This window comes from Astyanax mexicanus, chromosome 17 (assembly GCF_023375975.1).
Source record: "Astyanax mexicanus isolate ESR-SI-001 chromosome 17, AstMex3_surface, whole genome shotgun sequence".
NCBI classification, from domain to species: domain Eukaryota; kingdom Metazoa; phylum Chordata; class Actinopteri; order Characiformes; family Acestrorhamphidae; genus Astyanax; species Astyanax mexicanus.
In genome coordinates, this window is record NC_064424.1 from 4,242,540 (window position 1) to 4,257,669 (window position 15,130).

The window sequence follows — 15,130 nt, forward strand, 5'->3', positions numbered from 1 at the left end:
TCTTATATATGGTATATAATATTCACCAAAAAGATCAATTTAAGGCTATGGAAATTGCATACTTACCTAGACGTAAAATGTGGCTTACAGAAGTTGAAAATACATGGGGCTTTTATTATGAAGCCCAAAATGTTGGACTGCCTTAGCTGCTAACATCTGGCAACTGGCAATGCTAACTGTTTCCGAGCTGAATTAATGGCTAAAAAAGTTTGATAACAGATGTATGGTACTGTGCTGGTTAGATTAGTGATATGTTATATATAATATGATATGGGGATTCTTATTATATGGATAGTAATTTTTTATTATTAAGTAAACTTATATCTAATTAATTTGAGATAGCAAGTCATAATTTTAAGTGTCATTATTTTTAGATAGCATTTTTTTATTTTGAGATACTAATTCATTATTAGATATACTACGTCATTATTTTACCTTACATTTGTGTCTTACTGTCACAAAATAATTTGATTAGCAGTTTACTTAATAATAAGAAAAATATGCTTCTATAGATATGTGTTGTCTGTTAGTCTATTTTTTTTTTTTTTGGTGCTGTTTTTTTGGTTCTGATCCTCATAACCATCCATAAAAATAATAAAAATCACCATATCATATCAAACCTGAGAACTTACTACTCTAACCAGCACAGTGCCGTACATTTGTTATCAAACTTTAGCCATTAATCTTATCAGCTCAAAAAACAGTTAACATCGCCAGTTGCCAGCTGTTAGCAATTAAGCCTAATCTGACATTTTGAGCTTCATAATAAAAGCCCCATGGCATATAGTATAAGCAAAAAGATGTATACTAAGATCATAATCTGTGTTGACTAAAATAAATAAAAGAACATCATTTTTTTGTATTTTATTTGGACTATTTTATTTTAAATAAATCAAAATAAAAATAATTGTAAAATATCTAAAATCTACCTTGAAGTTGTATAATCACCAGGTGTATTAACATGGATAAACACATCTAACGTTGCATTATAACAGTATTCATAATGGATAATTAACCTTGGCTATAGTGTGTTATGCATTTTAATATTTTTATAGCCATGTTTATAATGTCTTATGAATGCACTATAATATGTTATAAATGTGTTTATAGAGCTTTATAGACATGATATTAAGTCATAAAATGTAGCTTTATGCTTTGTGAGCATAATATGTTGTCTGGTGAATTGTTAAAAAGTGCAGTGCTAAATAAATACTTTTAAACTGTATTTTCATAGCTGAGTCAAAATACTATTTGGTTATTTTTTTGGTTGCAAAAAAATGGCATTTGCCATTTTTGTCTCATGGTGGATCTCTAATATTAGTAATTTCTACAGTATCATTGGTTAAATACCCACATATTTCAGCAGATAGCAGATATTAATGCTACAAGGACAGGCTAGTAAATAAACACTTTCAGACAGAACTTCTTTTTTTTGTTTAAAAAATATTTATTTTCACAGACACAAGTTTCCCTTGAGACAGTGAGTATTGAACAGTTTCTCCCTGATAAATGTTTTGTTTTTTAGAATCTCTATAATGCTGATTTAAGACACGTCCCCTGTCCTCCCTCAGCCTCCCCAGTGTGATGATGAAACCTCTCCCAGAGAGTTTAGCACGCTCCTGTGGAGAAAAGAGGAGAAAATAACAGGATTAATAAGTTTATATTTCTCTAAATTCACATATTATACTAGAAATGCTGGTTACACTTCATATGAATCATGCATTTATAATACATACATGTATATACTTTAAAAATATACAGCTCAGGAAAAAAGTAAGAGACCACTTAAGTTTCTGAATCAGTTTCTCTGATTTTGCTATTTCTAGGTTTATGTTTGAGTAAAATTAACATTGTTAGATTATTCTATAAACTACGGACAACATTTCTCCTAAATTCCAAATTAAAATATTGTAATTTAGAGCATTTATTTGCAGAAAATGAGAAATGGCTGAAATAACAAAAAGGATGAAGAGCTTTCAGACCTCAAATAATGTTGATATTCACGAAGTTTTAAGAGTTCAGAAATCAATATTTGGTGGAATAACCCACAGTTTTTATGCATCTTGGCATGTTCTCCTCCACCAGTCTTACACACTGCTTTTGGATAACTTTATGCCTTTATAACTTTAAAACTTTTTAACTTATATGGCCATAAAATCTTTTATGTATATAAAATACATTTGCGTACAGCATTTATCCATTCTCACCTGATTGGAGCACAGGCTGGAACTGGCCGGCCATGCAGATTTCGTCCTGTTTCTGGCGGACGATGCGCTGGATGGCGGGGGGCAGGCCGCGGGGGTTACGGGAGAAAATCAGAGCGTATCCGTCGTCGCAGGTCCCGTCGTCCTTCAGCGTGCGGCAGGCGTAGGTGATGGCGTAGTTATCGTAATCGGTATCGATGACCCAGTAGTTGTCACCTGTGTGAATACACTGCACTGTGATACTGAACAATTTTGATGCGATGGGTTCTGATATTAATAAGCATTAATAAGCTGAATAAAAGCTGAGCAGAGCTGTGCTAAACTCACCTCCGCTGGACAGGTAGCTCGCCAGGCCCTGATAGGTCATGAACATCTTGCCAGGGGTGGTGGGGTCAGGCACTGTGTACTGAGCAGCCATATCAGCACAGACAACCCAGAATCTAAACACAGAATAGACAGTTTTATATCAGTTTTTTCAGATTTTTATTAGATTTTATAAAGTTTCATTAAGTGTTAAGATTTATCAAGTTCTACTACATTTAATTAATTTTATCAGGTTTTTATTAGTTCTAATGTACGTTTTTGTTAAATTTCATTAAGTGTTACACTTTATCAAGTTGTATCACATTTAACTGAGTTTGTTCAGTTTTTATCAAATTGTATCAAGTTTTTAAAATATTTTTTATCCAATTTTATTACATTTTATCAAGTTTTATCATTTGTATCAAGTTTTCATCAAGTTTTATTCATTCTGTCAAGTTTTATTAGCTTTTATCAAGTTGTAGCACATTTTATCCAATTTATAAATGTTTATCATGTTTTAGCAGTTATTATAAAGTTTTAGCAATCTTTCTGTATTTTTATATTTAGTTTTATCAAGTCTAATCAGTTTTAAATAAGGTTTATCACATTGTATGAAGTTTCATCAGTTTTAACAAACGTTATTATCAAGGTGTTTCATAAGTTTGTATCAGGTTTTATCAGGTTTTCTTTAGTTTTATCAGTTTTTGTAATTTTATATCAGTTTTCATCATGTTTTATCAGTTTTTAGCAGCTATTAAAATTTGTTTATCAAGCTTTATGATTTTGTATCACTTTTAATGAGGTTTTATCAGGTTTTCTTTAGTTTTATTACGTTGTATTAAGTTTTATCATGTTTTCCTTAGTTTTATCAGGTTTTATTAAGTTTTATCAGTAGTTATCAAGTTTTATCAATTTTTATCCATTTTTATCAGGTTTTATCAAGTGTTTTATCAAGTTTTGTCAGTTTTTAGAGTTTCATCATTTTTCTATTCAGTTTTAATTCATAAATATATCTGCATCTTTTTTAACCTATCGCTTATATAATTTCTGTTTTTTACTCACCCGAACAGTGTAACACGGCCCTTGGAGGAAGCAGTCATGGTTCCATCTTCATCAATGGTGTACTCTGCAGAAATGTTGTCCTGGAGGAAGAGTCCCTCTGGGTCTTTCTTCTGCTGGGCGTACCATTTACCTGCATACTGTGAGTGGAAAGCTCAGATTAGAGGCTTTTATTCAAGATAACAATGGAAATAAAGCTAAATCTGTGTTTATAATTTATTCTGTAATTAGTTTTATCAGTTTTAACTTTATTTATTGAAGTGGCTACTTATATAGAGACTTCAAAATTGATCAGCATTGATTAATATATTCATAAAGCAGTATTTGGATTTTTTTTTAAATAGCCTATGCTATTACTCATAGCATAGGTTAGACATATGTTGTATGAATGATTTCGAGGCTCTCAAACTAAAGTAAAAAAAACACATTTTCTATTCGTAACACCTTAATTAAGCAGAATTCAGAAGACATTTGTATGTTATGTATTGAATGTAAGCATATAGATAAACTATACAGGTATAATATTTAATAATCATACATGTTATAGCAATATAATCTAATTTTTTTCTCATGTATTAATTTGAGTCTTGTGTTCAATTGTGAGTACTTGCATTAGCTGTTCTTGAATGTATAAATAATGCTTTATAAATGCATTATTATTGAGTGTTTATGGATCTGTTCATTATTTGTCTTTTTTACTTATTGTTTTCTAGACTCACCTTTTTTGGGTCGAAGTCCTGCTTAACTGTGAAGCTGTCCACCACACAGGAAGCAGACCAGCAGCGCTCGATGTAGGACAAGAAGACCACCAGCAGGGCAAACTTGTAGTACTCCATTCTGTACAACAAGAGAAAGAGAGAGATAGCACAGGTGATCTAGTCATTCTATTGTATTCAAATACAAATGCTGCTTCTTCTACTACTGTTTAGTACCAGTATTTAGCCTTGAAATGTATTTTAGATTGTTTAGATTGTCATTAGAAAGCAGTACAGTTGATTCCAAACCTAAAGCTTCAGTGCTTTAGAATCGTTTATCGTGAAATCTCCAGATCTTACCTGTTTGTTCTGAGGTTGCTGTGGTTGCTAAGGTTGCTAAGGTTGCTGAGGTTGTCTCCGGTTTTGGTTCAGGAGTAGTGAGAAGAAAGCAGCGGTGTAGGACCTCTCTCTCTCTGTGGTTCTCCACCAGGCTCTGAAGTCTCCGCAGAACAGGGCCGTCTTTATACCAACTCTACAGACGGGCTTATTGATTATTTTCACTTCTTGTAACTAAATAAGGTGCTTAAATCTAGGGTTAATCCGTTTGTAGAAATCCTCGGTGTAATCTGGCTTCTTGCTTGAACCCTCCCATGCTTGCTGTAAAAACAATTAAGGCTTTATATAACACGAGGAGTAGTGTTGGCTAAACCCGGGCAAAAAGCTCTGATGAAAACTGCAGATAAACAGGGATCATCTCCTTGCCATTGTAAGAGGAATGCATTTCTGGGTCAGAATGTACTGTGCATATGTTTCGGAGGGATGTAACACATGGCAGCACATGGGTAGTTATTATTGGTGAAGAACCCAGCCCTGTGTGTGTGTGTGTGTATTTTGTACGGTGTGTATGTGTGTGTGCTTTTCTTTCTTTGTGAATGTTGGGTAATCACTGCAACCATATCCGAAGAAAGCTGATTAATACAGAGAAAACAATTCATGTTCAATTTTAAATTTTAACCGCTTTAAAATAAGACTACCTTTATAAAGGGTTTATAAAGGGTTTACAATTAGTTTATCAATGGTTACTAATTAGGTTGTAAATGCCTTAAAATCATTAATAATCAGTTATAACACGTACGTAGAAAGGGCAACTATGACCTGTTGTTTGCCAAATACTGAACCCACAGCCATCTATACTGTTGCCATTTCTACGTTTGTGTTATAACTGATTATTAATGATTTTAAGGCATTTACAACCTAATTAGTAACAGTATTGACTGCAGTATCAGGTTAGGAAACGCTGATTGTGTGAGCTTTATCTGAGATTGTTTTCTGTACACTGAAAAAAGGATGCATAAAATTTACTTAAAAAGAGTTTCGCAACTTTCTGCATTTGCTTTTTTTAAGTAAATTTAATTTCATGTAAATTTAAGTAACTTCAACTTGGTTTCAAGACTTTAATGTTACACAGAGTAAAAAAGTGAACTGAACTTCAGTCAATCCTTTCTTTTAGTAAACTTTACTCAATTTATTTTTACTGAATCAATCCTTTCTTTTAGTAAACTTTACTTAATTTATTTTTACTGAATCAATCCTTTCTTTTAGTAAACTTTACTTAATTTATTTTTGCTGAATCAATCCTTTCTTTGTAGATTAAATAAAATGTTAATGTTTGTTTTGTTGCAGTAGTGTATTCTTGGATTTAATCAAATATTGTTCAGTGTTATATATTATATTGTGATGTTAATTCAGGGCTATATCAACCAGACCTAATGCACACATATGTTTTCTGTTCTGGAGTTTGCTCTATAGTGTCAGATCAGTCACATATCCTAATGTCTAATCCAGCATCTCTGCTTGATTAAGGCACTGTGTTGTTGTTGGTTTTGGTTTTAGAGTCTCTGTGTTTGCTCAGTATTGACTGCAGTATCAGGTTAGGAAACGCTGATTGTTTGAGTTTTATCTGAGATTGTTTTCTGTACACTGAAAGAAAGGATGCATGCATTTTACTTAAAAAAAGTTCCGCAACTTTCTGCATTTGCTTTTTTTAAGTAAATTTAATTTCAGATAAATTTAAGTAACTTCAACTAGGTTTCAAGACTTTTCTTTTAGTAAACTTTACTTCAATCCTTTCTTTTAGTACTTTACTTTATTTATTTTTGCTGAATCAATCCTTTCTTTTAGTACTTTACTTTATTTATTTTTGCTGAATCAATCCTTTCTTTTAGTACTTTACTTTATTTATTTTTGCTGAATCAATCCTTTCTTTTAGAAAACTTTACTTCATTTATTTTTACTGAATCAATCCTTTCTTTTTAAATTTTACTGAAATTCTGCATACAGTATAATTACAATTACTTAATTTATAATATATTATTATATATAATTTTAGTTAAATACACATTAAAATATTTAAATAATCTCAAAGATGTATTCTGTAAACAGACCAAGTCTCACAGTCTCAACAAATGGATGGCATGTAACACATTATTTTTAGTATACTAGTATAAAGAATGTGTTACATGCCAACCATGTGTTGAGACAGTGTAATATGTGTGTTTTAACTAAAAATATTTATATTTCAGGAATTATATTTTGTCTCAAAACTATTTGAGTAATATAAATGAAGTAATTGTAATTAGGTAATATTGTAGGCAGAAATTCAGTAAAGTTTACTAAAAGAAAGGATTGACTGAAGTTCAGTTCACTTATTTACTCTGTGTAACATTTAAGTCTTGAAACCGAGTTGAAGTTACTTAAATTAACATGAAATTAAATTTACTTAAAACAAACAAATGCAGAAAGTTGCGAAACTTTTTAAAAGTAAATTTTACGCATAATTTTTTTCAGTGTAGGTCTGAAGGTGCTGTGCCAGTTTGGTAGAGGAAGTGTGGTGTGGTTAGTGTTGTGTTGGTCGGTTACAGTGTGGAAGTGCCTGTGCCAATGTTTAGTCTATTAGCATTAGCTCCTGCTGGCTGTGGGCCAGACTGATGACATGTGCATCGTTACCGAAGCAGATTTAGTCCTTATGAAAACCTCTTGTGTAATTATGAGCCATTATTAGAAATTATACAAACATGGAAAAAATAAGAGGCCGCTTTAAAATGATGAGTTTCTTTGATTTTACCAAATTGAAAACCTCTGGAATATAATCAAGAGGAAGATGGAGGATCACAAACCATCAAACCACCAAACTGAACTGCTTGATTTTTTTGCACCAGGAGTAAAGACATAAAATTATCCAAAAGCAGTGTGTAAGACTGGTGGAGGAGAACATGATGCCAAGAGATGCATGAAAAAAAATGTGATTAAAAACCAGGTTTATTCCACCAAATATTGATTTCTGAACTCAATAGAAACTTGTTTGCAAATAAATGCTCTAAATGTAAATATTTTTATTTGGAATTCGGGAGAAATGTTGTCTGTAGTTTATAGAATAAAACAGAAATGTTCATTTTACTCAAACATAAACCTATAAATAGCAAAATTGTATATGAATGAGACAATAGCAGATATATTAATTATCACATTAATGATCTCATGTCTGTGATTACTGAGCTCATCATAAGCCAGCTTAAAGCAGCTTAGCATCAAGTATTTTTCAAAGTGCATTACAAAACACTCAGCCATGCGTATAATATTTTTGTCATAATTTTTTAAATGATAAAAAATATATATATTTAGTATTTTTAAAAGCTAAAAGTGCGTTATGTAAATTATTGCTTATTACTGTAAAGCCTTAAGGTTTTTTTTTTTGTATCTATATTTTGCACTTGGTAGATTTTAATTTTGCTACATTGCATTATTATTATTTCTTTTTTGTTTGTTTGTTACATTGTTATTATATAAGTTTGTTTTTTCGTTTTTACAAAATAGACAAAAGTTAATAGCATTTTTAACAGTTTCTACAGAATGTTGAAAACTATTATATCTATACAAAATGAAGCCAAAGCTGGAGAATTCTTGAATTTAATCATTTTTTCGATGTTTTTTCAAATTACCAAGAATATCACCAACGCAAATCTGCCCTGAAATATTGTGATTTTTTTTTTCAATGCAATATCGCCGGAATCTCTTATTAAAACACACACATTGAACTCAGAAGACTTTTCTAGATGCTCCTGTTAGGCAACATGACCCACGATGAACTCCTCAGGTGACTGCTTCCCACGAGGCTCTGTAATCTCCTGCTGAGTGACCAACTTTCTATCAACACACCTGAGCAGCATTAGGTTTGGATAGGGATTCTCTGTGTCCTTAGAAGCCCAAAAGCTTCTGCCCCCTTAGATCAATAAATACCTGAATAAATAATGATATACCCTAAGAAAATAAGGAACAGGAAGCACAGATAAGATGATAAGATGAAGCAGTCCTGAGCATTATTGCCCTTTCAGACAGAGCTATAAAACTGTACAGGCGATGTTGTCCTTCTCATTAAAGCCAGCCTGAGCTTCTGGCAGGAACTATAGACACACGGTTCAGTGATATTGTCTATTTACAGATGAGCTTTTAAAGGATTAGCACAGTTCTTTTTAAAGCACGTTTCTTTCTTTGGCTTCTGTTCCTCAAACTCTCTCCTGCTATATTTATACATGTAAACAGAAGTGACGGGATGCACATGTTCTCAGTTTGGTAAGCGCTACAGTTTTAGCAGTTATAGCTGCGGTATATCACGTTGCACAAGCATGTGCAGGGTGTTTCTATAGACACTAGAATCTAATACATGTAGTCCAAACATTCCTATTGTCTTACCAAAATATATATATATATATATATATATATATATATATATATATATATATACACAGAGGTGGAAAGTAATTAATTACATTTACTCAAGTTACTGTGATTGAGTATATTTTAAGAGTAATTTGTAATTTTTAAAGTAGTTTTTAAAATAGGTAATTTTACTTTTACTGAAGTACATTTTGACACAAGTAATTTACTTTGCTACATTGGAAAACTCCCAATTACTGAGTAAAAAATAAAATGCTGGGAAAATAAAACAACTGTCTGAATACAAAATACAGGACAGCCGGACAGAGCTGTCAGCTTTCAAAACTTCCACATCAAACCTGTGAAAGCATGTGGTGGTAAATATTTTTGTTATTAAACAATCTGATTAAATGTAAAAAAAAGCATGTAAATAGCAGTTAAAGCACAGCAATGGCAAGTTAAAAAATAGTAATGAACTGTAAAACTATAAAAGTACGGTTTATAGTCACATATATTACCATAACTTTTTAATAGTAAAGAAAAAAAATGGATAATAGAAACCTATACCACTTGTTTTATTGGGTGGTCTGAACAAATACTGCCTGAAAGATCCAAATTATTATGTGGAATAATAGTTCATTAAAAACAATTTAATTTATGATTTGTACTTTTTTACATTAAATAATTAAAAGTAACTATGTAACTTTTACTCAAAGTACATTTTAAATTGAGTACTTTTTACTTTTACTTGAGTAGATTTTTAGATGGGTACTTTTACTTTTACTTGAGTAGAATTTTAGCAAAGTAAAGGTACTTTTACTTAATTACAATTTTTCAGTACTTTTTCCACCTCTGTGTATATATATATATATATATATATATATATATATATATATATATATATATATATAATAGCAGTCAACATTTTGGACACACCTTCTTATTCAATATTTTTCCTTTATTTCTACATAGTAAATGAATGGTGAAGTGATCCAAATTATAAAGGAACACATAAGGAATCATGTAGTAACTTAAAAGTGTTTAAAACAAAGCAAAATACTCTGTGAAGAAACATTTAGCTTCTCTTATCTGGGCTTAAGCTGTTAACATTTCTGAGGTTTCTGAGGCTGGTAACTTTGATTATCTTATCCTGTACAACAGTGAAAATTCTTGCTTTTCCTTTCCCGGGCGGTCCTGATTAGCACCAGTTCCATCATACCCTTTTTACTGGTCTTTGCGACTGCACTTGAGGATACTTTCAAATTTTTTGAAATTGTTCAGATTGATTGTCCTTTATTTCTTACACATGGGCATACAGCAAAACACAAACTCAACTTTAACCGTCAACCATGCACCACGCAGCTTGATTAGGGGCGTGTCAGTGTGTCTTTGCTATCATAATGACGGGATAAGTACTCCTTTTGCGTCTCAAACTGATAAATAGGCATGTACAAATTATTATTTATTTTAATCATCTGTGTGTTTTTTTTGGGCCTAAATTAAAATAATCCAATCAGTGCCTTACATACTCATCATTCCCTTTAAGAGCTAGGTGAGCTCTGACTTTGGCAGATTGCTATTTTAATGGCGCAGCTACCTGGACATGTTCAATGCTTTTCAGCAGAGGAAACATTGGGCAAACCCAATTTAAGCAATCTGTATAGGAGAGCTGTCAACCGTGTACCATACAGCTTGATTTTGGGCGTGTCAGTGTGTCTTTGCTATCATAACGACAGGAAAAGTACTTCTTGCACGGCTTGAAATGCACAAAAGGCATGTACTAATTCTTTAAATTAATTATCAGTGTGTTTGTTTGGGGGTAAAGTGAAATAAACCTATAAACAATATGCTCATCATTTTTGCTATTTTAACAGCACAGCTACCAGAACGTGTCCAACTCTTCTCAGCAGAAGAAACTGACCTGCTTGTTTGCGCTGTAAAGGAGCTCCAGCAGCTCATTTATTGTTATTTGTTGATATAAAAGTTGGGTGTTTGCTGCTGCGTGTCCCTGTGTGTGTAACGAGCATAGGAATACACGTGTTACCAATGTAGCAATGAACGTCTGACTGTTGACATCTGTCTAGGTTGTATTCAGTCAGTGGAGCACCTGTGTTTTCCGTTGCTAAGATAGCAATACTCCTAAAATTTACCTGAACACACCTAATGGTGTGAACAGCATGAAACTAGACTGTTGAGTCTATTGGGGTGTATGATTGGGCCCTGTATGTCCAAATATTACTATTAAGCTGTGGAGCAGTGGCCAGTGAGGCGATTTGGTAATTATCCAACACTCTGACCTCACTAATGCTCTTTTCTCTAAGTGCAATCAAATCCTCATAGCAATGCTCCAAAACCGTTCAAAACATCTTTCGAGGATTGTAGAGACTGTTGTTTTAGCAGCAGTAGGATAATCTATTTTTAATACTCTTTATTTCAGAGGAAACAATGAAGAAACAGGTGTCCCATCAGGCTCAGTGTCTTCTGTAGAAATGCATCAGTGGCTGTTGTGTTCAGCTTGTGCTCCACATGGTCCCTCTCTCCTAAACTTGTAGCCTAATCTCCCACATCCCCCATGTGATCAGGCCTGGCCTGCAGCCACCCTGCCCAGGCCTGCAGTGCTCAGACAAAAGCAGAGCTGAGTTCAGGCTCAGAGCCCAGGACTTTGATGCTGCTGCTGACTGAGCACATGTTCCCACAGGCTGGCACACTGGACACGGCCTGGAACTGCTGCTGCGTCTCAGCAATGCTTGTTCGCTACACAAGTAGTGTTTTTGTCGGCAATCAACGGAAAACTTCCGGCGACTAGGCTAAAATCCTGTAGTGTGAACCTGCTATAAATGTTTATAAGTATTTCCCCTGTCTTGCTTCAATCCCTTATTTTCTATTTGTTTTTACTATGGGTGAATGAGCTTCTGAGGTCTGAGTTTCCCCTTCTGAAGTCTCCAATGCTCCACCAGACGCTTGCGTTCAGTAAAACTGAGCCAGATCCTCTTTTAGAGGCTGTACGTGTGACGTAAGTACATAAAGACTCGTGACGTGGACTAGGGGTGTGCTATATCACATCATGCACGATAATATCGCCAAAAATTTTAAATATCGTGAACGATATTATACCCTGAAATACCGTTACATATCTCCCACCCCTAATTATCACATCAGGGTTCTACTTTTTTGCCGTTTTTAGCAAAAGAAAAATTCACACTGTTCTCATTTCCCATTATATATCTACTAAAGACATTATATCTGTCTGGTATAGTTTATTTTACTTTAATCCTGGATATATGGAGATATTTGTGCATTACTAGTATCATGACATTCTAAATCATTGACTTCTGTTACAAAATTATAATATTGATGAATGATAAAATTATTATTTTTTTTATATCTCAGTTAGCCATATAATATTGCATGCAATGATAAAATTCTAAATAATTTTTCAAATTCAGTGTTGTCATATCGCCAAAAGTATCGTTATCGTGAAAATACCATGAAATATCGTGATATTATTTAAGAGCCATATCGCCTGCCCCTAACGTGGACAGAAGAAGAACTCCCGTGTATTAGGCTTAGCAGGGATGATCATTCCAGCACAGTGATACCATTAAAAACAATATTTTATCCATATTCTTCTCCACTCAGAAATGATTCTGCTTTCAGTTTAGAAACAAAATAATATGCCACATACTGCCACATAAATATACATATTATAAGAACAGTTTATAGTGTATTATGATCACAAGTCATAATTTAGCAATAATACCTGAGAGGGAGTGCTATAGCACGAACCTCAAATGTATTATTGTGATTATACCCCAGTTTCATTATCACTGTTTATTGAAAGAGGAGAAAATATAATCTGTTTGGTTATAAAAACTCTGCAAGTTAAAATAGTTCCATTGCTGCTCTGTTTGTAGCTGCGCTGTTTGGCTTGTAAGCGCTGCATCGTTGCTAGGTTACCTGTATGTGGCGGACTAATACATGGAGAGCTTTGGTTACAGTGCATTACCAGCTGATAAGAGTACTCATAGAACACCTCTCAGCCAATCACATTGTAGGGTCGGAAGTAACTGTGGTATAATGCCTAATAAACATGGCTATAATGGGTTATTGTCACACCTTAGCCTGTGTCTGTCCAGTGTCTTTCTTTTTTTGGGTCCTTCCTGCTCCTGTCCTCTGTTCTCTTGTTTTGTTTACCTGTCATGTTTCCCAGCTGCTGTGTTTTGGTCCTGTCTCTGCCTTAGCCCCGCCTTGTCATCTGTAACTCCTCCTGTCTCATTTGTAACTCCTCCCCCCTCATTACCTCCTCAGGTGTCCCTAGTGTGTGCCTGTGTATAAATACCCCATGTGCTCCTTTGTTGTTTGTTGTGCTTTTTGTTTGAACTCGTCTTGTTACTCTGTTTGGATCTGCTGTGTTTTTTTGTCTACAGTGTTCTGGTTTGTTTTCTTGAGTTTGTTTCTTTGTTTGCTTATTTTGCTTGTTTAAGTCTTTTAGTTTATCCTTTGTTTTTTAGTGTTTGTTTCAGTAACCTTTTTTCTTTATAGTTTTTTGTTGTTTGTTTATTTTGTAATAATGGAAAATAAACCTGACTTGCGTTTACATCCTGCCTCCTCCGTGTTACAGTTATGCATTTTTAAAAATATTCATAGACATGTTTATAATGCCCTATGAAGGCATTATAATGTTATTAATGTGTTTATAGTGTCTAATAGAGATGACATTCATAGAAAGTGTTACCGTATTTTTTTCTCATCTGGAAAAAAAAAAACTTTCAAATTACAAGAAAATACTTTTTTTGTCATATGGTTTTACTGTTTTACAAAAATACAGTTTTGAACTGCAAAAAATATGTAATCATATTGTAGAACTTTACAATAAGGGTCGCAATTAACAGTAATTACATAAGTAACAAACTTTGTTAAATGAATAAATAATGAATTATAATATCAACGTATTATTCATTGACACTAATTAATAAACATTGCAATTTTTAATACTTAAGAATGAATGAATATTGTCTTAACTACTGTCAATTAATAGTTAGTTTAGACATTATATTGTAAGTACTGTAAATGAATGTAGCTTTATTGTAATGTGCTACCAATTATCTTTTACTCTTATCCCAGGAAGTTTTGTTTTGGGTTAATTTGTGCACAGAACATTTTTCCATTAGGCCTCTGGATTATGTGATCTTGACTGACTTCAGTGAGGCAACGGTGTTGTTTTTGGCTTCCTTCCTTCCTTCATGTTTGCTTGGTAGATGACGATTAACATGAACATGCTCATAACTCAGTGAAAGAGCGGCCTTGTTAGTATTTACACTATTAACACTAGTATACTAGTATTACACAATTATTAAAATACTTTATATTCTTAATTACAAAAGGAAGCTGATGTCCTTCTTGGGTACCACTTTAAAATAAGACTACCTTTATAAAGGGTTTATAGATTTATAGATGATTTACAATTAGTTATTAATGGTTACTAATTAGGTTGTAAATGCCTTAAAAATCATTAATAATCAGTTATAACACATACGTAGAGAGGCAACAATGACCTGTTGTTTGGCGAATAGTGAACCCACAGCCATCTGTACTGTTGCCCTTTCTAATTATGTGTTATAACTTATTATTAATGATTTTTAAGGTATTTACAACCCAATTAGTAACCATTAATAAACTAATTGTAAACCATTTATAAACCCTTTATAAAGGTAGTCTTATTTTAAAGTGGTACCCCTTCTTGTATAAACAGTGGCATGCAAAAAATATTTTTCCCTTTTCAGATTTCTTTTGTTTTTGCTTACATTTAGAGTTTTTTAGATTGAAAAACAAACTTTAATATCAGACAAAGCAAGGCAAGTTTATTTGTATAGCACCTTTTTTGTACACAGAGGCAATTTAAATTGCTTTTTAAAAAAGAATTATGACTCAGTGTAGAACTGGTTTAAATAAAAAAGTTATAAAGAATTTTTTGATTACAGGGAAAAAAACATACATTTATACAGAGGTGGAAAAAGTACTGAAAATTGTAATGAAGTAAAAGTACCTTTTTTTGCTAAAATTCTACTCAAGTAAAAGTAAAAGTACCCATCTAAAAATCTACTCGAGTAAAAGTAAAAAGTACTCAATTTAAAATGTACTTTGAGTAAAAATTAC

At 32.9% G+C, this 15,130-nt stretch overlaps 1 protein-coding gene across 1 annotated transcript; it reads right to left on the reverse strand.

Moving 5' to 3' along the window:
- Positions 1-1,423: 1,423 nt before the first annotated feature.
- On the reverse strand, positions 1,424-4,402 carry rbp4l (retinol binding protein 4, like). The gene is made up of 5 exons (XM_015603546.3): positions 4,286-4,402; positions 3,570-3,706; positions 2,532-2,644; positions 2,208-2,420; positions 1,424-1,619 (listed from the first exon to the last, which is right to left on the reverse strand). The coding sequence occupies exons 1-5, from the start codon at positions 4,400-4,402 to the stop codon at positions 1,609-1,611; spliced, it is 591 nt and encodes a 196-aa protein (XP_015459032.1). The 3' UTR covers positions 1,424-1,608.
- Between the last annotated feature and the right edge of the window lie 10,728 nt (positions 4,403-15,130).